The sequence below is a fragment of the Lepisosteus oculatus genome, chromosome 8, assembly GCF_040954835.1.
Source record: "Lepisosteus oculatus isolate fLepOcu1 chromosome 8, fLepOcu1.hap2, whole genome shotgun sequence".
Lineage (NCBI taxonomy): Eukaryota > Metazoa > Chordata > Actinopteri > Semionotiformes > Lepisosteidae > Lepisosteus > Lepisosteus oculatus.
Genome location: NC_090703.1, coordinates 11665811 through 11692523, shown reverse-complemented (window position 1 = coordinate 11692523; position 26713 = coordinate 11665811). Strand labels below are relative to the sequence as shown.

The 26713-nt window shown below is 37.1% G+C and overlaps 1 protein-coding gene across 4 annotated transcripts in view; it reads right to left on the bottom strand.

The window, feature by feature from the left end:
* Window positions 1-26713, bottom strand: part of LOC102696383 (brain-enriched guanylate kinase-associated protein) — a 67841-nt gene that overhangs the window by 7911 nt on the left and 33217 nt on the right. For all 4 annotated transcript variants that reach the window (XM_015350255.2, XM_069193210.1, XM_015350256.2 and 1 more), the window contains 3 exons: window positions 23134-23295; window positions 20925-20991; window positions 4510-4617 (listed from right to left, as the gene is read on the bottom strand). In XM_015350255.2, coding sequence (XP_015205741.2) covers window positions 4510-4617; window positions 20925-20991; window positions 23134-23295 — 337 coding nt within the window. The remainder of the gene's footprint in view (window positions 1-4509; window positions 4618-20924; window positions 20992-23133; window positions 23296-26713) is intronic.

Below are 26713 nucleotides of genomic sequence, written 5' to 3'. Positions count from 1 at the left end.
TTCAAGCTCTGATAGTTGATGCATGCTATCTTACTCCTTGACAAAGAAGAACAGGTATGAGGTCCAAACACTGGAGAAAGTTGGGCAATCTGAGTGAAGTACAGAAAGACTTAAACAAAGCTAGAGGGAAATTCAGGAACTGGGGTTGATGGAACAAGCAGAGAGTCAAGCAAGAATGGAATTCAAACACAGGAAAGAAATAACAAACAAGAAAGCTCAGGGTCACAAGAGCTAGTGATGGGACTGAGAACCATATTCATGTCAGTGAAGTGGGTATAAATATCTTGCTGTTAACAAGGTAAGTTTTGCCACTAAAACAGGCAGATTGATCAGGTGATTGACTACCAGTTGTAGTGCTATGTAAGTTGGAAATAACCCTTACCTGAGCATGAGCATTAGAATGTGTTCATTCTTTGCTAACATTCTTGCAGCACTACAACAAAAATCCATACCTGCCACAGACACAGTACACCTTTCATAAATCAAGTATAAAACAAACAGAAAAAAGTGTTCTGAAATCCTTTAATGTGATTTCTGAATGTGATTTTAAGTTAGTGAAGCTCTGCAGGGTTGATGTGTTCTGGGGCTTGGGGAGATTGTCCTTTGCCCCAGCTGGAGATGAGTAATATTCAGGCTACATGCTCCAGTGTTCAGAAACCAAATACTGATAGAAAAATCAAATCATGCCTGCTTAGAGACTGATATTACCACTTACTGCGTAATGTTTTGTCTGTTGCTGCTTGACAATTCTCTGTGGGAATCTACAGTATTTACCTCAAAGCGTCTGGGGTAACAAAGTGATCACTGGATTGGGAATGAAAGTTCACCACTATGTGAGAAAGAGGCGAGCTTTCATTCTAAAAGCAGTTTTCAGTCTTCCTCAGAGACCACAGCTTCAAAGCCAGCCAAGCTGTTTTCAGGAAATGCCATGGCAGTAGAGATGAAGAGATGAGATTTATTGTCTTAACCTTTTCATCCCTCTGTCCTGGGAGCTGTTTCCCACTGCCTTCATATTCTCCTTCCTTATGCCAGATGCTGCTAGAGTAGTTTTGTTATTAATGTGATTACATTTTCAGTTTTATATCTACCTAATTTGAAAGTTTCATTTTTATTCAACGTGGCCATCCACTTCATCCACTGTCCTGCCCGAGGCGAAAGCAATGAAGACTTGTGTATGAACTTTTACAATATGCCCACATCTGAGAGCCATTAGTCATTTGAAATACTGTGAGCTCAAACCTACCTCACACAGGAGAGCTAACAGCAAAATAAAAACCAGTGCTGCTCTGACTGATGACAGGTATGATGTAAACATGGCAAAAGAAAACATTCAAATGTGGAGATATGTCTGGGCTTAAGTCAGCATCACGCTCCAGCCTGCCTATTACCCCCAGCAGGATTAGCCCCCGGTACTCATTTGGAAAGCAGGCTGAGTGGACCTGGGAGCCGTCTGGAAGGAATTAGAGCAAGCTACATCACCTGCCCCTACTGGGATTGAACCTTCCAATCAGGAGCTAGATGCTCTTGCCGTCTGAGATACCACAGCTCCTTTGAGAAGTTATTAAAGTAGTTTTTCACTTTCACATGCTTTAGTGCTTTCATGGGAACACCTTGAGATGTTATCACAATCCGAGCTAGGTCACAAAGCTCATACTTCAATCTCCAAAGCATTTTGAAGAGAACAAAAAACATTTTAACTTGAGTCAACAAGATACAATATCAAATCCTGAAAGGGGCTGCGATTTTCTGAGAGGACTCACTAAGACCTTGAATGATTCTCTAGCAGTGCATTTTGTTTTTTGAGAGTTTATTTATAAAGAAAAGATCTGTAAGCGGCAATTATGATTTTTTTTTTATTGCTGCAGTAGGTGCATATTGCCTGAGTGGGATTGTATAAGTTGCAGACACTTCTGTAATGATAATTAATTTGGAACTTTGAAATCACAGATGCATGTCCCCTAAAGGAGCTCAGCTCAAGCATAATTGATTGTGAGAAGCACCCCTTAGTGAAATACTGTATGAAACATGGGACAGAAATAACAAGTTTTCTAGTCTGATTACCATCCCCCCTTCCCATCCAATTTTTTAACTAGTAAGCCCCTAACTTACTTGTCTTTTTTGAAAGCTTCTAAGGGTCTTAGTTCCTCATGTGATGTAGACTAGTCAAGAGAGACTTCAAAGTAATACATTTATTACTGGAACCTTATTTTTCCCCTAAGCACATGTTATAAAATTAACTGCTATTATGGTGTTCAATGGTATTCGATTCTAACAACCCAATGAAGGGAGGTATATGTATGCAGCTTGTTGGAATTCTTGGGTTTAAAGTGTACCAATAAGGGAGAGTAATCTCATCATGAAAGTATCAATTCTGCTTAGTATTGTTGAAAAAGAATGGGTTTCGTTCATCCTTCATGAAGCGACCTTATCAATGAATGTATGCTGCTGTGCAAAAGTCTTAATCATCAACAATTTACAAGTGTTTTGTAATTTTTATTATTTATCTGTAGCCACGCTATATGTACAGTATGTACTGTTTAGTTTTATTTGTGTGGTACTTGTATTAATTTTTCCATTTTGCATTAGCCTTATTGGCATTTTATTAACAATTTTTTAGAGGGGGGAGGAGTAAAGGGTGGGGCAGAGATCTTCAGTGGGGTATGCTTGTTTAATTTTATTTTTATATTTTATTTTTCATGTGGAATTCCCTTGTATTCACGTCCCCCTGTATATACAGTATATACTGTACTTATGTTGATCTTGTTATCCCTCCTTGTAAAATGTAATAAATTGTCACAAAAACCATATTGTTACCTTAGTATACCTGCATTATTCATCATTGTACTTATTCTTAAAACAAATTTTCTGTATTTTAAGTTAACAATAATATCAGTACTTACTTTGTGTGAATCTCATACAACTCAAAGTAAACAATACAGGGGTAGCTAATATGAAGTCTAGTGAAGGCTAATCCATCACATTTGCTATTCAAATCTAATTTGAGTCTGTTGTCATCTGTGTATCACCATTATGGTAAAATCATTTGTTTCTCTCATGTGTATCCATGCAGATAAAAGGCTACTTTATACTACAAAATACAAGTCAATAGCAATGTGTATTGGTTTGTCTAAAAAAAAGTATGTATTCCAACCCCTTCATTTTTTAAAAATAAATGCTTTCTTTTCATAATGCCTTGTGGACTCATTTAATGAGCACATCCCCCTCTACTCCACAGATCTCTGACCAGCACGCTAGGGAAACTGTGCCTGATAAATGACACCTCAGCAAAATGTGACCCTAGTCTGTGCTTTTCAACATCAGTAGATTTCTAAAGTCCTATCTTACATGTCTCTAGAAGAGGAATAAGCTACTGCTTCCATAGAGAACCAGTCCTTTAGCTTCAAAGACGTATCCGTATAGATGGAGCCTAGAGGGTCTTTAGGCAGACTCCCATACAATCCTGAAGGGAAAATTTCAGCAGGCTGGGTAATTGCAAACAGGTTCTGCTTCAAAATTAACACATAATTTAATACCAAGGTCTTTTTAACAGTTTTAGAAATGGTCTCAGTGATAAGTGTTAAGTTTTTAAATAGCACAAAAAGCTTTTATTCAGGGTCAAATGGGGTGGAGCAGTGGTTCTGTGGCTAAGGATCTGCACCTGTGGATGAAAGGTTGCCAGTTCAATTCCCATGGCCGTCAGAGGAATCCTACTCCTTTGGGCCCTTGAGCAAGGCCCTTAACCCCAACTTCTCCAGGGGCGCTGTACAACGGCTGACCCTGTGCTCTGACCCCAAGCTTCTCCCTGTCTGTGTGTCTCATGGAGAGCATGCAAAAAGATGGGTATGCAAAAAGATGAATTCCTAATGCAAGAAATTGTATATGGCTAGGCTAATAAAGTGATCTTATCTTAAATGTCTGGTGAAGGGTATACATATTTTAACAGTTGTGTTAGTTCAGAAACACACCTGGAATAAAAACTTATATAGAAAACATTTTTTTCTGTAAAGTAGCATCATATCTTTCTATAATATATTGTTCTCTGTATTAAGAATGCATACACAGTTAGGACTGTAGAAACCCTCGTGCAGTATATCTGCTAGCAACAGATTACAGATACCAGAGAAGGGGGAAATTATATACACTGTATGCAAGGAAATATTTTGATTGAATTATGTTAGAATCTTTGCACACTAACTATATTCTTTCTGTCCTTCTATGAAGGGGTAGTGATGTCCCCTCTGCCTGTAATTTAGTCTACACCATAACAGCTTCTTAACTTTTAAGAAAAAGTAAAACACATTAATAATAAAGTTTTCCAACTCCCTCAGGACAATGAAGTGGCAGTAAAAGAAAGAAATCTCACTAAAGTCAAAAGTCGCAGTGAATCAGATGAGCAATTGCTTGTGTTTACAGTAGGTTCTCTAAGGGCCTGTATGAGCCTTGTCAGGAAATCAGTAAAATCAGCTCTCTAGAGGACAAAAGCCACTGGAATTGGACAATAATACTCACATTATCCTCTCGAAGTTTGTCAATGGTAATCTTGGCCTCCATCAAGTGATTGTTGAGGACAATGATCTCGTGGCTGAGCGCTCGCTTCTCCTCATCATGGTGCTGAGTCTGCAGGTGGAAAGAATGACAATTCAGTACCAGAGAAAAAAATCAACTTTCATGCCCCAGTCACTGTAATATTGGTTCATGGTGTAGCAATAACAGCATATGAAAATGGGCATTTTAGCAAAAGAATACATTCTTGCCAGATACTGCATGTATGTCATGTTGTTTGCACAGAACTAGTGGCACAAGCTCACTTTCTCCTGTTCAGAAGGACAACTGAAGATTGTGTGAAAGTGGAATCATTTATTGCGTTTGTGAAATCTTGGCTTATCCCTCTTGGCTGAGGGCCAACCTCTCAGTCATAGGACATAGGGGAGGCTAGGACAACCATATCAAGTGAAAAGGCAACCAAGTGGCCACTGGAAAGGTGGAGATGGGGTGGAGGAGGGATGCAAAATGAACGAAGAAGAGGAGAGAGTGACGTGGTGTATTTGGGATTTTGAGAAATTACGTGAGGATTACTTTTGGGTTGCCACAGCTGAGCTTAATTAGTTTGGCTGCTCTCATCCCTCCCAAACTTTCATTAGAACTCCATTTAACAAAATCAAGGGGAAGCATATTAACTCTTTATACCACAAATATGGGGTTCATTACTCCTGGAGAATGTACAGTTCAGCATAGGACCATCAGAAATCAATGCCTACATTAATAAATAACTTTTAAGGACAGAAAATACACGTCACCATGGCTTTTTATTACACAAATATATAAATAAGCACACTGACCTGCAAGGTTATGTTGTCTGTTGCTAGATACTTCTATGGTATGTTATTGATTCTCAACTATAATGGTTTTTGACATCATGTATTATACTTTTATTTAAGATCACTGTTCAAATAACTTTCCTGTTAATCAATTGCTGCCTTCTCTGTTGACACAATTGACAGCTGCATCATAGTCTTGTCTGAAATGGACGATGGCCAAAACAATAAGGTTGTATGGTTTTTTATTTTAAAATGTAACACATACTGTTTTTTGGATACCATCCAGAATTGCGTTTGAAATGCTGAATCTGAAAAAGGCACATCTGTAAAATGTGTCTATTACTGCCACTCAGGTTCTCTCATTTAATGGTTGGTTGGGTGCAAAGGGAGGAGGGACTGCAATAAGCTATAATTAAATGTCTAATGTCAATATCTGGAGTAAGAGCAAAGTAATGGTATTAAAATGCAAACACTTAGCTTTCATAAATCTCCTGTGACATGTTACTAGACACTAACCCCTTATCTTTCAGTCACATTGAACAATACTTATGGTTTGCCATCCTCAGCCCAGCTGTGATGCTTTCCAACAGAGCGGGATTGCAGTAAATTATGTGACATTTTAAATGTTAATTTTTGAAGGGTTTCCTTAACATAGCTCTCAACGTGACTTACAGATCTCTTCAGATCCATGCCTGTCATCTCTATTTAAAGGGATCATTGTATTTTTGGATGATTTTTTTTTCGGGTTAAATAAGTTATTGAAAAACAATTCATTAATAATTATGACTTTTTAAAAAAATCAGTCTATGGGAAAGTGTTAAGCAGGTCATAAAACAGTAAAAAAATTAAATGACTGAGACTGACATTTTCCACTAGAAATGTCAAAAGAGCTAAATCGAATATACTGTATGTGGAGTTCCCTTTCCAGGAAATAAGGATAAAAAAGGATTTTCCCATTTTTATATGGGACCTGTTCTTGTGAAAATAGCCAGGAAGGCTGTAGTCTACATGTAGTCTTCATAGTGGGTTGTTGGATCTGTCTCTTTATTTATTTTAAACAAGATCTAGGATCAAAGAACTATCATCACTATCAAGAACTACCCAGAGAACTATTAATCTCTTCTAGACAAGTCAGTTATTATTACAACCTATTGTTGTTACTATACACAGAGTGTGATTATGAGAAATGTCCATCAAAATCAATAAAGATGTACTTTAACATGCTTGTCCTGTAAATGAATTGTTACTGTCACAGGCATTCTTGGTATGCAAGCTTGATTTTTGGGTTCTATTTCCAACAGCTTTAACTTAGTTTTGGACTGTGGGTGTATATTATGTGTTTCAGTTTTTTTAACATGACATTTAACATTTTTTAACAGGAATATCATGTAAAAACTTATTACCTCATAAAAAAGAACCCAAAATATTTTTTTATTGGAAGTTAAAAACAGAAAGCACTAGATGATTATAAAAAAGCAATTTGCCTTAAATATAACAGATTTTTTTTGATAATATAATAGATTTTCAACTGTTGATAATTAATCTATTTAAAAACGAAAATAAGGATTTTGAAGTAGCTCAACCAGTAGAGATGCTCACTAAGGATACTGACAGGGCCCTATAGTACCTGGGATATTGCTAGGCGTAGTGACTAGGATTCTCCCAAATGAATCATGAGCAGAGTATATTCAGGGCTGGAAGTACATTACTTAGTCAGGGAGACTCCTGTGACTAGTAAAGTACTTGCAGTGACCCTAGTGAGAGACATGATAACTTGTAGAACCTGCAGTTTCAAAGAGGTAAAGGTCTCTAACTGGTGAGCAGTTCCGCAGGTCCACATTCCCACCTTCTAGTATAGGAGTCACTGCCATTAGCCAGGTTTTAAAGTTATGATTCCAAATTGTGAAGCATATAAACTAAAGTACAATATACACTGAAAATGAAATTAAAACCACAAGGAGTGCGTTACTGATAACAAGTATGCATACTTGGATAGGAACATGGTGGGGTCTTCTTATGAGTCTTGGTGTGAAATGCTTGTATTGGTTTTATTACAGGGATGTAGCCTGGCCTCTTAGATATGCACAATTAATGCAGTGAAAGGTCACTTCCCCTCTCTGCCGACACATAATGTATCCAAACAGAATGTGGGCTAACGTTTCTCTCCCTGCTGAATTCTTGCTCCTACAGAATGAGTCAACGGACAGTTTGATATACAGTAGATGTTAATAAAACTGGCCTTTAAATGCAGGTATTGTAAAATGACGTTTTAAATATTCATTGCTCACTGAACATACTGTATACAGTATAACCACTCTGTAAAGGCAGTGTGACTTCTTAAGTTATAGTTTTTAAATAAATACCTAAATCCACATTTCAATTCTTTTATTTGGGTTTTGTAGGCATTTATTTTTCAATTCAAATTGATACGAAAATTCACATTGACAATTTAGCTCATGGTAATTTCCTGTAACAAAAATACTGATGATTAGTGTCTTCATCATTTTTTGAATAATTCAATATTGAAATGGGTGCCGTTAGACACTATGGTCGATTCCAGAACATCTTAATGTTATAAGGGAGCGTCATTGTTAAACATTTTCTGATCGATGCCTCATGTACTACTTGTGGCCATTTGAATGTCAGTCTCTTCCAGCTGAATTTCATTTACAATAGACAAGACCCAGGGCAGACAAAAGCTCGAATTAAAATATTCAATCACCAGTGACTAGAATAAACAAGTGCATTTTCTTCAATACAGAAGAAATTTTCATTAGATAAATGTAGGCAGCAACATTTTCCTAAGCGAGGAGCATTTTAAGCTTTAATTTCGTACACAAACACTATATTAGTCATCACATCATGTTTAAGCTTCAACAGTTTTAATATCGTTCAGCCCCCTTGAAGTCACTGCGCAATTTCCACTATGGCCCTTGAAGCTGGTGAAGAGAATCTAATTTAGCTTCCTGCTGTCTGCACTACATCATTTGAAAATTACAATCTAAGAAGCTCCCCATGATCATTAGAGATAAGTGCTTTTAGTGTTTCACACACAAGGCATATGGAATCTATAATGTATAAATCCTTCTACTGCCAAGGACTATTCATTACTTGTTTCTTGTTAGAACAGCACCACCTAATCCTTTATTTTCTCTTTTTATACACACCTTCTATTTTCTCTGCAAAGACAGTACATAGGGAAACCTATTTTTAGCACTCCATTCACATTCCATTGTTTTATTAATTGGCCAGGACTTGCCTTATCTTTACAACACAACAAAAGACTTTAATACAAATTTACCGAGAATGATGAAGCTTTGAAGTAGCCAGCATACTGAAATTTATGGTGGATACTATACAATGAGCAACCTTAAAATACTGAAATATTTCAATAATGCATGATTCTCTATTCAGAGCTTTAGCTGTGACTTACAACATGCATCTCTACAAAAACAATATGCATTTACTGTACTTCTGTGATGCATCGTTTTCACAATCTTTTAAGCAGGACAATACCTTGCTGCTTTGGAGCTGTAAAAGCTTTCTAAGTGCTTTGCATGGTGCAACAGTTTAAATTGCTAACACTGGTAGTTACAGTACCTGGAGGCATGCAGCTGTGACTCGATGTGCTGGGAGTGTCCGGACCACACTGCAGTCCTGACTGGAGCTCACCAGCATGTAGCATGCAGACTTTGTTCATGTGAGCAGTGTTTTCTATCTGCTTACCACATGCTGCATTTTACCTTGAGCCGAATTCATATGACAAAATTTGTTTTACAGCATATGCCTGATGAGAATGACACCTACTGCCAATGTTGGAGAGAGGCAAAACATGCAGGCAGCAAGATTTGTCATTTCCTTTAACACGCCTCGTGGTTTGACAGAGATGATGATAGCCTTCACTGAAACCTATTTTTCTTAACCTCTTTAGACTTGTTGCAGGACTTAGCCACGGAATAGCTATTGCTGCAGCAGGCTGTTACTAAGCCTTGAGCTCCGAAAGGCCACCAGTGTAATCAGCAGCTTTCCCTTTTAATTTAATTACAGGATTTTTTCCCATGGCAACAGTTCCCAGAGTTTAAGTTCTAATGAAAATTGTATGAGCTATTGCATTGTCAAAATGCTTAACAAAAGAGATGTGTTTACTTAATAAAGTTAAATCGATTTGTTAAAGAATTTTAGGACTAGAAGAAAACTGAATATGTTATATATACATATTCAAATTTCTTCTAGGTCTAAACTTCTTAGGATAAAGAGAAAGTGAGGAAGCTTAAAAGTTTATTTTTTACAGAATCAACTGTTTTCTCTACTGAGAGAAATAAATGTTACATAAAACTTTTTGGTGGAATGAGAAGAGTCAAATACTATGCACGGGAACTGCAAAGAAATCTTTAAAAAGTCAATATATTAATCATCATAGCCAGAAGAAAAAAACAGTCTACCTGTATTTTTTTAAGTGCAACGTGCTATTAACTATTAGTCTGCTGTACTGATGGGAGGGGTCATCAGCCATCTTACCTCACCATCTATTTGGAATTGTATAAATCATGAATGGAGGGCAGCTGACAGCCAGTGACCCTCTTGCAGAGCGAGCAACACACTGCAGCTTGCCAAATCAGTTATAGAGGCAATCAGAAGGGCTTTGTTATACTTTGTTAGAATTGGTTGAGAGACACTGAGGTTTTTCAGTTGGTGCAAAAAATTACATTCCCTGCTGTGTTTTCTTTGTGGTACTGGTGATATTCATGACCCATTTAAGGGTATTAGAGATCTGAAACACATCCGAAATTCCGAAACATAATGGACTCCAACACATTCACAGCCACATCATCGATTACCAGGGAGAGAGATTTTAGAGAATATTTCTGGAAATCAATCACCATTTTCACTGTTTTAAGGGTACCAGAAGACTCATCTTCCTTCTGTACCTGGTCTCATCATCATTAGTGATAATACCTACGGGGGGTGATGTCATCGCCAAAACTTAGTCTGATGTGACTGGAGGTGCAGACGTTGGTGTACAAGGAAGTATGGGGAAAGCACACATCTTTGAGGTACAGTCCACCAGAATTCACAATCAGACAGTCTGTCAAATAAGGGCTGAGACACACCTGCTGACGTCTATCTGTGAGGAAGTTGAAAATCCACAGGCAGATGGAAAATGAGACATTCACCTGTAACAATTGTAAAGGAGTTCTGGAATAGTAGTATTAAATACAGAATCAAAATACACAAAAATAATACTTGCATATGTGCCAAGATAATGCGAAATGCAGTGAAGGCCCATGTTAACGGCATCATCCAGTGACCCTTTTGCACTACATGAAATCTGTAATAATTTCGAGATAATGAAGTAGCATACGTTCAAAAGTTTATCATAATGGAAGTAAGATCAACTAATTTCTAGTCATTAAGACAAGTTATTTTGTCCTTCTTTGGTACAGGAACAATAATGGCAGATTTAAAGCAGGCGGGATTGTTACACTGATCCAGAGACTGATTCAATATATCAGTGAACACCAGGGACTTCCTTTTCTTTGATAATTAGGGGAGGCTGAAGAAGAAAAGGAACAAACCGAGAACTTGAGCGCTAGCTGTGGCTGAATGGAAGAGGACAATGAGGTAGTAGAATGTATGAACTATGATCATTATTAAGGAACCTCTGTTTTCCAGACCTACAATAAACCCTGTTTAGACTCTCTGGCAGAGGGAGTCTGCTATAACATTGGGAGGTTTCTTTTAATAATTTGTGATAATCTGAAGGCTCCCCCAAAGAGTAGTGGAGTCATTATTTGCCAACTGCTGTTCTAATTTATTCCTACAGTATACTGGGCTTTTGCATGTCTGATTGCTTTGTGGAGTTGACATTTAGCTCTTCTGTAGTTCTCACTGTCTCAATTCTTACAAGCCTCTTCTTTTATTGTAAACAGGTTTCTTAATTCATTAGTAAACTGAGGCTCATCAGTATTGTACCTGACACAAGATTTTGTTAGAATACAAGCGTCTTCGCAGCAGCTGATATCTGTATATTCATCAGTGCTGTCTCTTCCCTCTTGGAACACACTCCAGTCTGCTGAGTCAAAACAGTCTTGTAGTCTCTCAACGGCTTCAGTGGCTCAACTCAAACTTGGCTAATTTCAGTTTCTGTTTACATGTGGATATTAACTGAAACATAGCGTAATAAGAATTTCTCTGTGGTGTATGAGGTAAACTGTGGTATGCATACCTTGTTGTGCTGAAGAAGTGATCAAGGGATTTTCCCTCCCTAGTTGTTCAATTAATTAGCTCTTTGTAGGTCACTCATATGATAATGGATTCCCCAATAATAGTAATAGACAATAACAGCCAGGGACTGTTATGCTGACTGCGAATTAACCTGAGGGGGAAATATATATATTCCAGAAAGAATAATTGATGCAACTTCTCTGGGAGAGTAAAAAGGGTTTGCAGTTTATATACATTGATTCCAACAAACATTGTACTTTATTGAAACCAAGCAGTAACAAACAAGCTATACTTTGGTCAAAGTAAAGAGTGAACAACATCATAAATTTTCATCTTCAAATTAGACTACATTTATGTTATTATTATATTATATTGTTGTATAAAAGATGAAAGCTTTACTTCATCAATCCCAGGTACCTCTACAGTATGATGTGCTATTGTAATTTCTTACACCAGTCAAATATATAAAGGAAAAAAATCCATATACAGAAGCAATTCAAACACGAAACAGCCAACATTCATGTAAACCATACATAAAGTTTAAAAAAATTTAAGCATGTAAAATTGTGAAGAACAAAGCCTAATTAGAACAATAACACAACTTGAGCATTCTTGCTCTAATGATATCCCATGAGTGTAATTTGCACGTCAATACAAAAACATAAACTAATGAGAAAACAACAAGCACTACTTTGAGAATACTAATGCTCGGAAACTAACATCACCATAAACTTTTGTGTACTGCATATTTCAATGATGCCTGCAATTAGCAAAACAGTTAAACATACAAGGCTGGTTACTATGAAAACTGTTTCAAAGCTAATAATTTCTGGGTCTCTCAAGCATAAAAGAACAGGTTATATAGTCTTAGCAACACAGTTATCTACAAATCCAACCTCGAAATAACTGAAGCTTCTATTGCTAGGATACCACATTTATCCTAAAACAAAATCACATTTGTTTGTGCAATGACCCTTGCTAGGAAAGCCGATTGAAACAGCTTATAGCTGATGGATGCAGGTTTGCCTGTTTTTAGGAACTTTTTAGGCTTGTTTTTTCTAATCCAGTGGATAAAAAAATCTGAAAAAGTTTTCTTTAGGAGAGTGAAAGACAGGGCTCATTATTTTGAGCAAGCATCTGTTCTGTATGTTAACCTTGGTACTAATTTATGCAAATCTCACCTTTTCAGCATCACAGACAGCATTGCCTGCTCTACTCCAAAGTCCTACAATTTCCATACAGAGAAAGAGCAAAGACCAATTATATCGTACTTAAATCACAGATATTCTTCAAATAATTCAAATATGCTTCTGGAAAACAGATTTTATTTCTGTGTTGGCTTTCACCTCAGTTGTTAATTTTTCAATAGGATAATTTTAGGATAACATTTAACATCATTCTCTACTTTTTATAAATAAAAATAGAGCCAAATTGGGTTGCCTTTGTGCATCTTTCTAAATTGGGTCCTACTGAAGCAAGTTTATGTTTTTAAAAGCATGATCTTACAACTGTTTAAGCAATAACAATTTTTCTATTTCTATCTCTTTCTGTTGCTTGACCCTTTATTGCAAGATAGAGGGTATATATAATTTAATGCTTTAGGTTGCTTTACTATTTCATCTATATTCATTTATTTGTGTACTTTCAGAAAATAGGACACAAATGTAAGTCAGGATGTGAATGAAATAAATGAATATAGCAAGATAAATAGCAGAGAGAGTGCATTATCTAACAAAGCTCTGTGTATTTCTTTAAACGAATGGGCATGCTTTTTGAACATGGATTTCCTAGTTATATTGTTTTGAAATACACATAGATAATTGAAACCTAATAGGAGCCTGTGGATCAACTTTGTGATCTTGTAGTCTTTTCTTTAATGACTATGCTGGGATGGGGGGATGTTTTAAGACCAGTGCATAAAATACACATGGGTCTCTAAAGACACATTTAATAAAGATAAATTTAAAAACACATTTGACAGAAATTTAGTGTGCCCAGATGAAACAACTATGAAATAAGCTAGGCTGTAGGAAGAGATGAAATTGAGCCTTTGATGTTGTGAACGCTTTTAATTGAGCCTTAATTATTGCACTTTGTTGCTAAATCCTATTATACAACTGCATTCTAAACCCCAAGTCCTCCCTACTTCATCCTGCTTCCATATTATTCTAATAGGGATGTCACATTGTTCTTTAATAACATCTAAAATATTGCCGTCATTAAAAGAAAATAATACAAATTGTAGCGGACCGAATCCCGTAATGAGCAAATTATAAGAAATGCCTTGTAAAGCATGAGGTTTATTTGCTTTGAAATAATTAGTATATGCTCATATACAGTACAACTTGAATCATAGGTGTGCTTCATATTACCATGGAGGAATTAAAAAAAGAAGATGATGACAAATCTAACGAAAATCAAAAGATTAAGCTATAAGCATTGTGCATTTTGGAGGAGATAACGAAGACATTTGTACAAAATAAATGTCACTACAAAATAGTAGTAAAAACACTCAAGGAAAAAGTATACCACGTGTTCCTTCAGATAATATAAAACAAATGTTCACAAAAAATAAGGTAGTGTTCCTAGAGAATAACTGGATGCAATTCATGTGGTGTTAGCTGCCAGATGTGAGGCTTCCAGAAGAAATAATAATCAAAATAATTGTCATGGCGTTTTTTCTATATAGCGATTGCCTACATTTTTTTTAAATGCCCGGCGTGCTGAGGATTTGATTGGAATTTAATAGCTGCTTTTTTAATCACTAAATAAGCTCATAAAGAACATGCTGAATATATGTACAGCTTGCCATGGTCTGTTGCTGAGATTCATCTGATAATGAACTGCCAAACATTAATGCATTCTTCTCAATTCCAGCACAAGCTAGCAATCCATTTTACAGATCACCTATAGCGAGGCATCCTCGAAATATAAATTAATTTTCCTTCTAGCAGTTTTGCTATGAGATGCCATGTCTTAAAATGAACCATTGCCCACAGCTTGAAATGAAATTCATCAACCTTAATTACTCCAGATATGCTTGTACTTTAACTTACACCATGGACCCATCCTGAGAATAAAAAGAGCATTCAGTTCTGTACAGAGAGATCTGCTGCTGAAACAGACCCTTTTGATTAACAGCATTTCAATTATTTGATGGATCCAGCTTCCTTTGCAAGGGTTTGTGCTCAGCATGACCCTCAGTGCATTTTAGATTAGAAATATCTGTTATAAATAAAATCACAGGGAGTGATCATAAGCAAACCTTTTTTTTCATGCATTCATTCTTTAATGAGAAGCCAACGTCTAATTTGTATCTGTGATTGTTCACAAAGGTGTCTTATTGCAAAGGAACGTCTGTAAACTCTGGACCTAATGTATCTCAGTCCTACATAGGAAGATTCTGTGCAATGTTTTATAATAAGTCTTAAAGTGACACGGTAAAAAACTAAACACAACAAAATGATTCTAACAGAAAACATCCATACACAATTAGTAACTTACAGATCCATGCGAGGGCCCATGCTGGATCCCAAAAGCGAGGGCCATAAAGCAGGACTGATCATATAACAGCACCTCCACCTGGATGTGATGCTGGTCCATCAAAATCATCACAGAAAGGGGCAATCAAATCTATCCATGGGAGGAGGGAGGATGGTGGAGCACTTGGGGAGCATAAATGCAAACTCCACATGCCTGAGGTCAGAATTGAATCCAAGACACTGGAGCTGTTAGGAGGCAGTGCTATCTTCCATGCCACAGTGCTACTGTATATAAAACCAATGTTAAGACATTTGCCTGTCTATAAAAATAATCCAAAATGGCTGGAGGTAAACTATATATTGTTGTCACTATACTCTTTCAAATTAGAGTGAAAGAGAATTTACCATGGATTTCATGGGTTACTAATCTTCTGTTACTTAGCGGGGCTTTTCTCAGCAGAAACATTCTAGAAATGTTCACATGTAGTTCTGTCTTAAACAATGCAACTTCCAATTTGGTGGAGGAATGACAATGTATAAATCACCCTATAAATCAGCATGAATGGAAATACTATTTTGATCCTAAGGTATAATCCAAGATGGCTGGTGAAAGAGGATTTAATGACACCACTATTTTAAAAGTAGCCTGAAAGCCCACTGTTAGCTCTTTAGAACTTACAGACTAGTACTTAACAATAATGGTCATTCCCATATGAAGCATAGCTACAGTAGGTAGTTATTACCTGTTTTTACTAATAGCTTAAACATACCCTACATGTTTCACTAATAAGGTATGAATTATGCATGAATTGTTCATTTACTACCACTCATCATGCTGTGATTCAGTAATTAAGCAGTAATAAATGGCTTTCAGTTTGCCTCTAATGTAAAGCACTACAGAATCAAGAAAGCCCTTCATTGAATATTTTCTCAGTATTAGCATACATGCATTCAGTTCAGAATGTCCGCCCAAAAAATTATTTCCAATAAAGCAGCAGGCTTTTCACGTGTTCCATAAAATACAGTCTGTGTTAAAAGCATATTTAAAATAATTTATTTTTGGAGAAGAGCAAAGGGTCAGTTACTTTTAAACTATGATGTCTGTTGTTAGGTATTGTTTATTGGGTATGTTCTTCTCATTTCTGGAGACCTTCAACAGATCAACTTCTCTTTGAACAACATGATTCCTTGGATATATCTGTCTTGTTTGGAATAACAATTATTTAACAAGGTTTCATGGAAAGGCAAATTGTTTGTGGCATCAATTGTGTCATTCTTCGATTATGTAATTGCTTTGAACATGGTGACAGTTCAGTTAGACCTGATAAGCAATGGGTTGAGAGTGGTCTCTGCTGAAACAAAGGTAGAATCAATACTGAATTCTACTCTTCCACCCAATTATGTAATTTTGTATTCCATTATACAGTCTCAAGGTGCATAAATAAATCAGTAGTATTTAAGAGCCAAGATACAAAAAACAGCCATTATACAGCCTCCATTATAGATTATTTGGGGGCTGATTTATATTGCAGGCTACTGCAAAGTTTAAGTATGGTTTTGATACAGTATGACTACTGATGAAAAGGAGTTTTCGTACATTGAATACAGTGACAGAATTTTTTGTAGCCCATCTCTTCTATAGTGAAGCTTTGTCAGGACTCACAGCAAAACTGTCATCTTGTAACTGTTTTCCACATTAATCACCTTATGGAGGATAACTCAGTTTTTTTGTACGAAGAAAAAATGCAAATTGTAAACAAGACATGTAATTATGACCTATTTCACAAAATGTTACTAACACAAGTCAGCAGGCTCAATTTTTATCATCCTGTCATGGTTGGCAAGCAGATGAATGTTCATTTTAAGAGCTCCCAGACCATCAAAGGTGCACTTGATGTGTTATGGGAATTTTGGAACGTTACACACCATGGACTGCGCTAAAGAGATTGCAGATTGACTAGGAAGGACAGAACTCTCTGTGCAGAAATCTTTTAATGTTTGTTTTTTTATCTGTAAAAACACTGTTCTGTACTGTATATGATGCACAAGTTATTTTGACAAAATACTGTAACTGTTATTATGACTGAAATTAGAACCTAGCAAATGTCAGAAGAAAATGTGAACATTAAAGGACATTCTGGACAAAGTGCAAAAGAAAGAAAATCAAAATGCTAAAATGTATGTTTACATGTATGTGTACCAGTGTATGTACACTGCTCACTGATTCAGAAAATAAAATATAAGACAGGAAATGCCTACAGGGAAGTTGGCTCCTTCTAAGTCTATTTAATGTCAAGTGCACAATATTCATAAAACAATGCAATGCTTCAGTGCAAGTGCTATCTATGAACTCAAACAATTCAGAAGTGTTGGACTTCAAGTGGGGAGCACAAGGCTCTTTTTACATTTTCAACCCTGAGTACTTTTCTACTTATCATTTGAGCAAATACAGAATGCAGAGGAGATTCTCTGCCTCTTTATATATTGTACTTATTGTTCAAACTGTTTATATACCACAATTGTAAAGTCAGAGTTATATGACCAAATCTTATACCACTGTCTGTTTGATTGGCGATCTTTTAGTAAAAATGTATAAAAATGGCACACCACTGCTTGGAGGCACTGTATGTAACAAAAATGTAATGGTTCCTCTGCTGTGCATGCTGTTGGCTATAAGCTCCTGATGTGTACAGGTTCCGTTATGTTAAACTGTTGCTTGATGTCCTGGCTGGCACATTTACGTTGATTTCAAAATTCCCTGATGTCATCCATGTAGCTTTCAGGCTAGCTTAAAAAAGGAGCTTGAAATGAAAAACAATGAAAGATGGACTTGAACTCTGTTTCTGGCACCTAACCAGTATGGGGGGGGGTTACTAGTGACAGTCCAAGTCATGACTTGGCTAGAGGACATCATCAAAAGAAACAAAGCCATCTGCCATTCCCTTCAGTTCCCTGTGACATTCATTAACCCCCCTTTTCTCCTGAGCTAAACTCAAATTATTAAATGAATTTTCTGTAATTTTTATTGTGAAGACACATTTTGGTCGCATGGGCCATGGGGCAGAATCAGTTCTGTTTTTGCCTTGAGGACTTTAAGACGGTATTAATATTTAATTTAAAAACAAACAGCAGATTGCGAGTTCTCCGTGGAATACAAAATGTCCAAAGCAAATGTCACAACTTCATATTCTAGACAGCATGTTCTCGTCACGTCCATATCAAATGCTCAGTTTTCCGGTTATTAAACTGATAACTTAACATTTGGAGTGTTTGACAGTGGAGGGGGGGCATCTCTTTTATGTTTTATAAATTGTCTGCAATACAGTGAAGGCTGTCCTCCAGCCTCCATCTCTGTCACCTGAATACAGTGGTAAAATGCTTTTAGTAAGGCCTGAAAAAATGTTCCAGCAATAAAGTATTGAATATCTGTCTTCATAACAGCTGAGACAGAACTCTCACGGAAACAGATGTTGAAATATCTGAACAGATGAGGCTTCTATCAGTATCATTGAAGATTTATTAAGAGTGAGTATGTGAAGTTATGAATAAAATGTAATATATCTGCTGTACTTAAATTCAAACGCCTGAATGACCGTTCATTTTATGCAGAGTTTTTCCTACTGGACCTAAATATACACCACCATCTTATGCATGAAAACCAGGCAAATAAAAAGCACATGTAATATAGCAAGTGGAAAAAAATGGGTATTAAAAACTCGATGTGAGCATATGAATAGGCTAAGCTGACACAGAAACATTTAACTAGACATATTGTAATGAAACAAGAATTGTCTTTGCACAAAAATAGTTGCAACAAATGTGCACAACGAGAGTTCAGAATAACAACACCTGTCCATATGTAATGAAATGCAAATGAGAGTAATGAGTATTTGCAAATATCTATGCAAATAAGAACTACGACTAAGAGAGACTGCATACTTATTACAGCAGATCTAATTTACTTAATCATCTTTCTTGTGGTATGTAAGAATGTCAAATTTACAAAACTGTAATACTGTAATAAGATACAAATTTATTTTAAATTGATCAAATATTATTTATGGAACTCTGATTCTATAATCACACTTGATGTACCCTGCAAATGTAAAAGCAACACTTTCATTTTTGCATCATCATTAACTAAATCCAGATCCAATAATTGCAGTATGTAACCTGCTGGTAAATATAATAAATAATAGACGGTAAAATGTGAAAGCTCTCAAAAGGTTAAAAAATGCATGCACAGTATCTGTGCATTTGGAGCATATTAATAGACAGATCAGTTTTGTTTATAGGTTAAAAAAATTGGGGTTACATATTTTATGTGCATTGTACATCTTAAGTCAAACTTTAATTTTAAAGTCAATATTACTAACCTCTAACAAAACATGCTCTTCCTCATATGGCAAATGAGGTGTCATACTAAGCATTCACATTTTAGTGTTATTTTATCATTTTCAACATTCCAACCAAACCCTTTTTGTTTCAGTATGAATCCGTGATGTTATACTGCAATATGCATATTTTTGTAACACATAATTTACCGTGGAATCACAGATCGGAGCAGTCTCAGCTGGGGATGTTAACTAGCCATAATAAAGTACATTTCCTGCACCAAAGCTGGTTTGAAGCTGTCATGCCAGCAGGCAGAAAAGTAGGAGATGGATCTAATTCACTGGGCTCTGGCTCCCAAGCCAGGTGTCACTGACTTCACAGATTGCAAATGAATGAAGATGCACATTATCAGATTTGGAAGGGCTCTTGTATTCCATGTAGATTTTAGTGTGAATCCTTCTGTATCAGCTAAAGTTTCCCAGTTTTAATCTCTGCACAATGACATATTGTGACAGAGCTGATAAAAACTTTACAAAACACCATTGCTCTTTAGAGATGTACTGCTATGCCACAGGAGCAAAAAAGACGAACAGTGAAAGGAGTAACTAAAATCACTCCTTGACCCTTTTTATCATCTCTGCCTCTACAACTTCCATCCGTCAGCAAATGAGTTGGATTTGCATTATTGAACTGAAACAATAGCAAAATATAAGAACACTTGCAAAAAAGCAAGTTTCAATGCAGACATAATTGAGTTAAAATAAGTATCTCAAAAATGTGATATAAAGAACAAAATCTAAAGAACAAATTAAAAACCAAAATACTCTTTAATTTTGATTTGCAGAAAAAATGCTGTCATTATGTAATATACAGTATATCGAAACCTTTAACTAGGGGATATACAGAAGTAGAATTAGTTGTTTGAGATAAGAGCACTTGGCTAAGCAGTCTGAACCAGGCTGTAATGTGCAATGGGCCCATCCAGAGCAGGTGTACATCCCACCTTAAAGCAAACGCATCTGCAACTGTATGAGATCACCTGTATAACCTAATTTGTGAGGTCTTCTAGGTATCTTGACATCAGTGTCGAATTGTTTATAAAGAATACTGATCCTAAAAACAGCAATGACAATGGGATACACAAAGTTATCATTAATAGCACAAATCTGGCATGAGCTGCAATAGATCATTCTCACCTGTGTGACCTATTTTGTGTGATTTATTATCATCTGAAATCAATAAAATTAAACTAACTATACAAGGATTTGTTTTTCTAATAATTGCTCTAGGAAAGCATCAGAACATCTGTTCTGTGTGATCCAAATTGCAAGGCATGCTTTCTGCTTAGGCTCCTTAGCATGAAAAGAGAATATTAAAGAAAACCTCTGAAATAAGGTCAGTTCGTCTCTTATTAGACCACAGGCCATTCTTACATACTGTGGCAGCACAAAAGTCAGACTGCCTTTGATTGTCTGGATTTCACATTTGCTCGATTAGTCCCTGTTCCCTCTCGGCAGCCTCTGCGCACTGTTCTGGAAACTATGACGTCTGCCACACCACCTACCGTCCTGTGGATCTTCTCTTCCAGGTCCTGATTGATCCTCTGCAATGCTGCATAGCTGTTTTGTATTCTGGAAAATATAAGAAATAGTAGTCTTGTTCAGTTTTAATGAAAGACAACAGTCATTCTAAAAACAGACATCATGGACAGCCTGTGCTTAGGTTTCTCTCTTTCATTAAAAAAGGAAGGACAATTCTGAAAAAATTAAATAGTCCTTGGGATTATTTGAGACTTTATTTGCCTGGAGCCTCACTACACAAAAGATAAGATACAGATGCTCAAATTGCATTACCCATTGGGTTTAGGAGGAAAAATAGGTAGGCCAGATTGAGCAAGCCCAAAGCAGAATCTAACCAAGACACAAGGATTATCACTCCTACTCTTGTAAACAGTAACATGGGATCTTAATCGAGCAAATAGTCAGCCTCTAGATTTAACTCAGTGTTGCCTGCCTTTATTCTGGGACATTCGGGTCCATAGAGTGTCACCTACTGATCCACTGGTCCACTTACACCAGCAACTTGGTCATCATTAGAGGTTTCTTATTCCCATAATCACCTGGCTTTATGGGAATAAAGAATCCATTAAGGTCTATTCAATTTCTTCAAACCATGTTTTGTGCCTTTTAAAGGTTAACTTCTGTATTTCTGCTGTATTCTGCTCTATCTTGAATAACCAAGAGGTTTTGTATACATTAATAATATAATAGAGATGTGGAGGAAGGTGGAGGGACTATCTTTGTTGTTTAGAAATAGCCATAAGCCATGAAAGCAGTACTACTAAAGATTTAGTGAAGAAAAAAGGCAGAAAAATTTAAGCGAATTTAACTGAATTTGTAATTTGTTCCTCAAGCTTATTAGCCCCTGGAGAGCCAAAGACAGAACAGTTTAAATTAATGAAATGTGTTGCCTCTCTGTAATCCTTGTGTGACCTAAAACATCAAACCAAGCCCTGTTTAAAATGCCTTTCTAATTATCTCACTATTCAGAAATGTTTTGAATCGTTAAAAAGTTCACGGCAAGAAGCTAAGAAATAAATAAAAAAAATTACATGGGATTGCAGGGATTGCTGGACATTTACCTTTATCTTTAATAAGAAAAGGAAATACTGGAAACACCAGTAACAAACAGAGTCTGCAAGATGGAATTTGGAAGTTTATGTTGATCACCAAAGCAGACAGCAGAATAGGTTCACAGACATTTTTTAAATATAGCCCAGGTATGCCTCCATGCTGTCTGTGCCCTCTGAGCAAGAAAACACAAGTACATGACTTTTCAATTTTTTTATGTTGTTTATGCTGCCAAAGCTGAGACCTGGAAGCATAAGAGGGATGACTAGACACACAGAGACAGAGTGAGAGGATATAGTGTTCTGCATCGTCACACTGTTCTGGATACAAGATGAAAAGTTTTTCACAACAAGAATTGTCCCAGAGCCCAAGACTGGAGCTTAGAGTTTCTTCTCTAAATGACAGTGATTGGAAAGTATCAGTAGAACATGCAATTTCTTATTAATTTATTTGGTTGATGCTTTTATCCAAAGCAACAGCACATTAGTAGCCATTTATGCAGCTCGGCAATGAACCAATATCCCCTATCTCTATTCTTCTCATGAGGCAGCTGCTGAAACTGCAGTTCTTCCACTGGGTAAAGAAGGGAGTGAGAACAGAAGAGGTCATCCTTCAGCCTACAGCAAATTGCATAAACATGACTTCTGCTTTACTGTTTCAACATACTGTAGTATGTTAATGTGCCTACAACTTATAAAGTGGGTCTACCCATTGGATCAGCCAAAAGATTATATACTGGTGCTACTGCCCAGAGGCAAAATGAGGAAAAAAAATAATTTCCAGCTTTTATGTATAGCTTTTTTCATCTTAAAGGATCCCAAAACACTTATCCACCACAGACCAGATGTGAAAAGCCAGCAGCACCACTACATTGCACGTCTGGCAGAGAAGTGATCTACCGTTCCATAAGTTGAATTATGGGTGAAATCTTAGTTAACCAGTTTGTGCAAGCCCATGATGGACGTTAGCCAGGACACTGAAACATACCTTTCCAAAATAAAGTTTGAAAGAGCAGGACCAAAAGAGCAGCGGCAATTATTTTCTAGTTTTAACATGGGGCATCATGCTTACAGTGCACTCTTTTCATCATAGTAATGCATGCCGACAATCCCTGCTCTTGCTTTCCAAGCAGACATGGCTGACCTGCGGAGTTTCTCCGTGAGTTTCTCCAGCTCCTCCTGGGCCCGCCGCAGCTCGGTCTCTAGGTACTGCCGCGTGGAGTCGAACTCTGTCTCCAGCAGCTCCAGCTTGTGGGTCGTGTAGGTTAGGCGCTTCCGCAGGTCCTCCTTCTGCTCCTGCAGGGAACTGCACCACCAACCAACAAGACAAAGTCAGGTAACAAGTGGTCTCTGCTGCACTGAGAACCAGGGGCTATATGCACTATTCCCAGAACGACTGCCTAAGTGGCTGTATCCTTGAAGAAATGGATGAATGAGCAATCCTGCGAGGGTTTTTATAATGACTCTCAATTTCAATGGCAACTCTACTTGATCATACCAAGTTCTGATAACAGTATGAGAGGGCCCGCTCAATTCAAAATGTCAGCTTTTTTGAAAATGACACAGAATGAATTCGTTACATAACAGAATCAGTATAACATTTATTGAAATGAGTGACATTCAATGAAAGAGTATGAGAAACGGTGAAATTAGTGTGACATGCAATGAAAGTAATATCACATAATGACATAAAAATCATAAGGAACTGAGTACCGAAAGGAACATTACATACCGTACACTGAATGGTATATATTAGCTTTATCTATGAGCATATTTTCTCTGGCCTCCGACATCTCCTAAAGGTCAGATGCAAAACTCCTAACTTCTTCAAGAATGAAGATGTCATGACTGCCAACCTGCCCAGACCAGCCCCCAAGAGAGCTCACCAGTGCCAGCAGCGGGGCGATAATTACAAGCGCCGCCGCACGTGTTAACTCAACACCAGACGCCCTACCGTGCGGCCGGCTGCAGTATTTAAGTAATTCAAACCTGCTTCTTGCAGCTTGGTATTGAGTCTACTCTTTGAGAGCTCTACCTGGCGTTCATTCTGTTCCTCGCACTCTTCTGGATTCTGGACTTCCCTTTTGGCTCTTGACTTTGGACCTTCCCTTTCTTTTCTCGTTTCTCCTTTTGACCACGAATGCACCTGGCGTACCGGATTGTTCGCCTGCCTCGACACCTACCTACTCCTGCATCTGCACAGGATCTCTTAATTTGGAAAGTCCTTACAGAAGATAGTGTTGTGGTTACTGAGGAATACACATTACCTGTAGATACTGTTGAAAAATGTCCCTGCTATAACCTATACTGTCTCTGGAAGGGGAAATGGTTTGGTTTGTCCCCCAGTCATCACTTATTTCAGGCATAGCTTATCATTTAATTATGAAACTCAAAGAGCCGTAACTTATGAGTTTTCCTGGAGTTTTCCCAACCAAGAGGCTGAAAGTGAAAAACATGTGATTTTCTCTGCTGGCAAGGAATCACAATTATGACTGCTCCCTTGATGGGCTTCACAAAACATTACTGTAAACCACACTGTGAACAAAGCTGAAATTACAATTACTCTGCATGTATAAAAAGATTCTACCTACCAAGCCAGATAAAAGCAAGCTATCATTTCAATGGGCTCACAATTTGAAGTGAATTGCAAGCAGGCATTCATTTAGATACTTTTCAGCATTTGACATTTACGCTGTAGTATTTAGGATTATTCACATAGTACTGGTACATGTATTAACAGTAAGCAGCATGGCTAATGTTTCATTGAAGTACATTGGTATTTTCATTAATGTATGATATTGTTAAATTCTCATTTGTAGTGGTGACAAATGGAATGAAAAGAACACAATGTTAGAACACATTTTAAAATTGTACTATATTCAGTTTACTTTTATCAACACTATTATTTTTTTCTAACAAGGCTGTGCAAATGCTGTATGTTTTTGTCAGCAAGTACAGAAATCCATTATGTATGTCAGGAAAATAATATTTTTTTTCCAGGAGAAGCACTGAACTATTTTATTTAACAGACATGTAGATAATGTAGCACCCTGATCAGGTAGTGATGGGACACCAGGCAGACAAGCATTGGGCCAGGTGATGTCAGCCCCAGGAGAGCATGCTGGGAAAGATGGGAACTTTTCTGGGATACTTGGGAATTATCATGGACATTGTTAACTTCTTGGACTCGGCGGGAAGGACAGGGGTTTGTGTACATGTTATGTGAGTGTACATGTGTGGCTGTCCCATGTTTCCCCATCCTGGTCTGTGGTCTGAGGTTGCCACCCTAAACCCCCACCCCTTCACGTTATATTTCTTCTTACTGGCTGAAGGATAGCAAATTTATGTTATTCTGATTAATAAATGAGCTGTTCTATACCCACTCTTGGGTTAAATATTTTAATTTTGATGACTTTGCCATCAATGTGGTCACCAAGGGGTCTGCTGTGAAAGTCCTTAGATATCAGCATATGTAGCCACTGTCAGAAGTGTACAGAACATCTGCAATACCTGCTTTACACCAGGATACAGATACTGGACAAGTATATAACTATTCATGCATCTCTGGGCCCTAGGTGCCACAGGTCATTCTATCTCATTTCACAAATGTTAAAGTACGTAGGGCTCAAACCTGGAATGTAGGGCACCCATAACATACTGTAACTACAAAATGCCCATCTTGCAAGAAAGTTGTTCTTACACAAAAAGTATGAAGACTGCATGAAATCTAGAGAATTTCTAGGCCAGATTGAGCTTGCGTGAAGCTGAATTTAGCCAAAATTAAGAATCTTATGCTTAGGAACAGCACCTTGGCATCATTAATAATATACATACTACTGGCCCTACTACTACTAATAATAATTTCCAAAGCAGATACAGTAGGTCCTTAGTTTAATGTTACACCTCCTGCTGTGTGTCCAATCACCACTTCGCCAATGGTTTAGAAATTCAGGTCCATAGAGAAAAGTTATCCTTCTGGTGCACCAACACCATGATTTTCCTTAGAGGTGTCCCACCTAGGTACTAGTCAGACCCCGCCTTGCTTATCTTCTGCACATGTGATCAGATGAGGTGATAAGGTGGTAATGGCGCTGTAAAATTATTCACACATATGCCTGGGGACCATGTCTTTAATGATAAATGTATATAATGCATCATTATATATGCTGTATATTAACCAAACTGTAGGTTATTCTGCCAGTTGCACTTTAATTTATTATGCAAGGACACCGTACACGGGTAAATGTATAATTATGCTGTTTTTATTAATTTGTTATGGTGGTGATGTGGCTTTAAAGGATGTGTAATCAAGTTTTACATTATGTGCAGATGCAAAATTTTAGCTTGGGATATGAATAAGTGAAGAAATTTGAAATATTTAGTCATATGTTTTTAACGGAATTCATTAATAGAGCCTCTGTAGAAATGCTTAATGAACCAGTGTATGAAACCCACAGACACTTGCAGGCTGTATTTCAATCAGTTGAAAGAAATCAGTTCAAAGAAAATGGCACCTAATTCAGGAGAGATATTGGCAAATGTACTGTATTATGGCTAATTGATTGTGCATAATTTATAGCACTTTTCTTTTCAAATTGCCAAGAAAGGAATGCCATACGCATACCTTGTTTACTGCATGTACAATAAAATTATGGTTTCATCGCAGGAATAGAAGATGTGATTTAATGACTTTATTTTGTATCTGGATTTAATCAGATAATCCC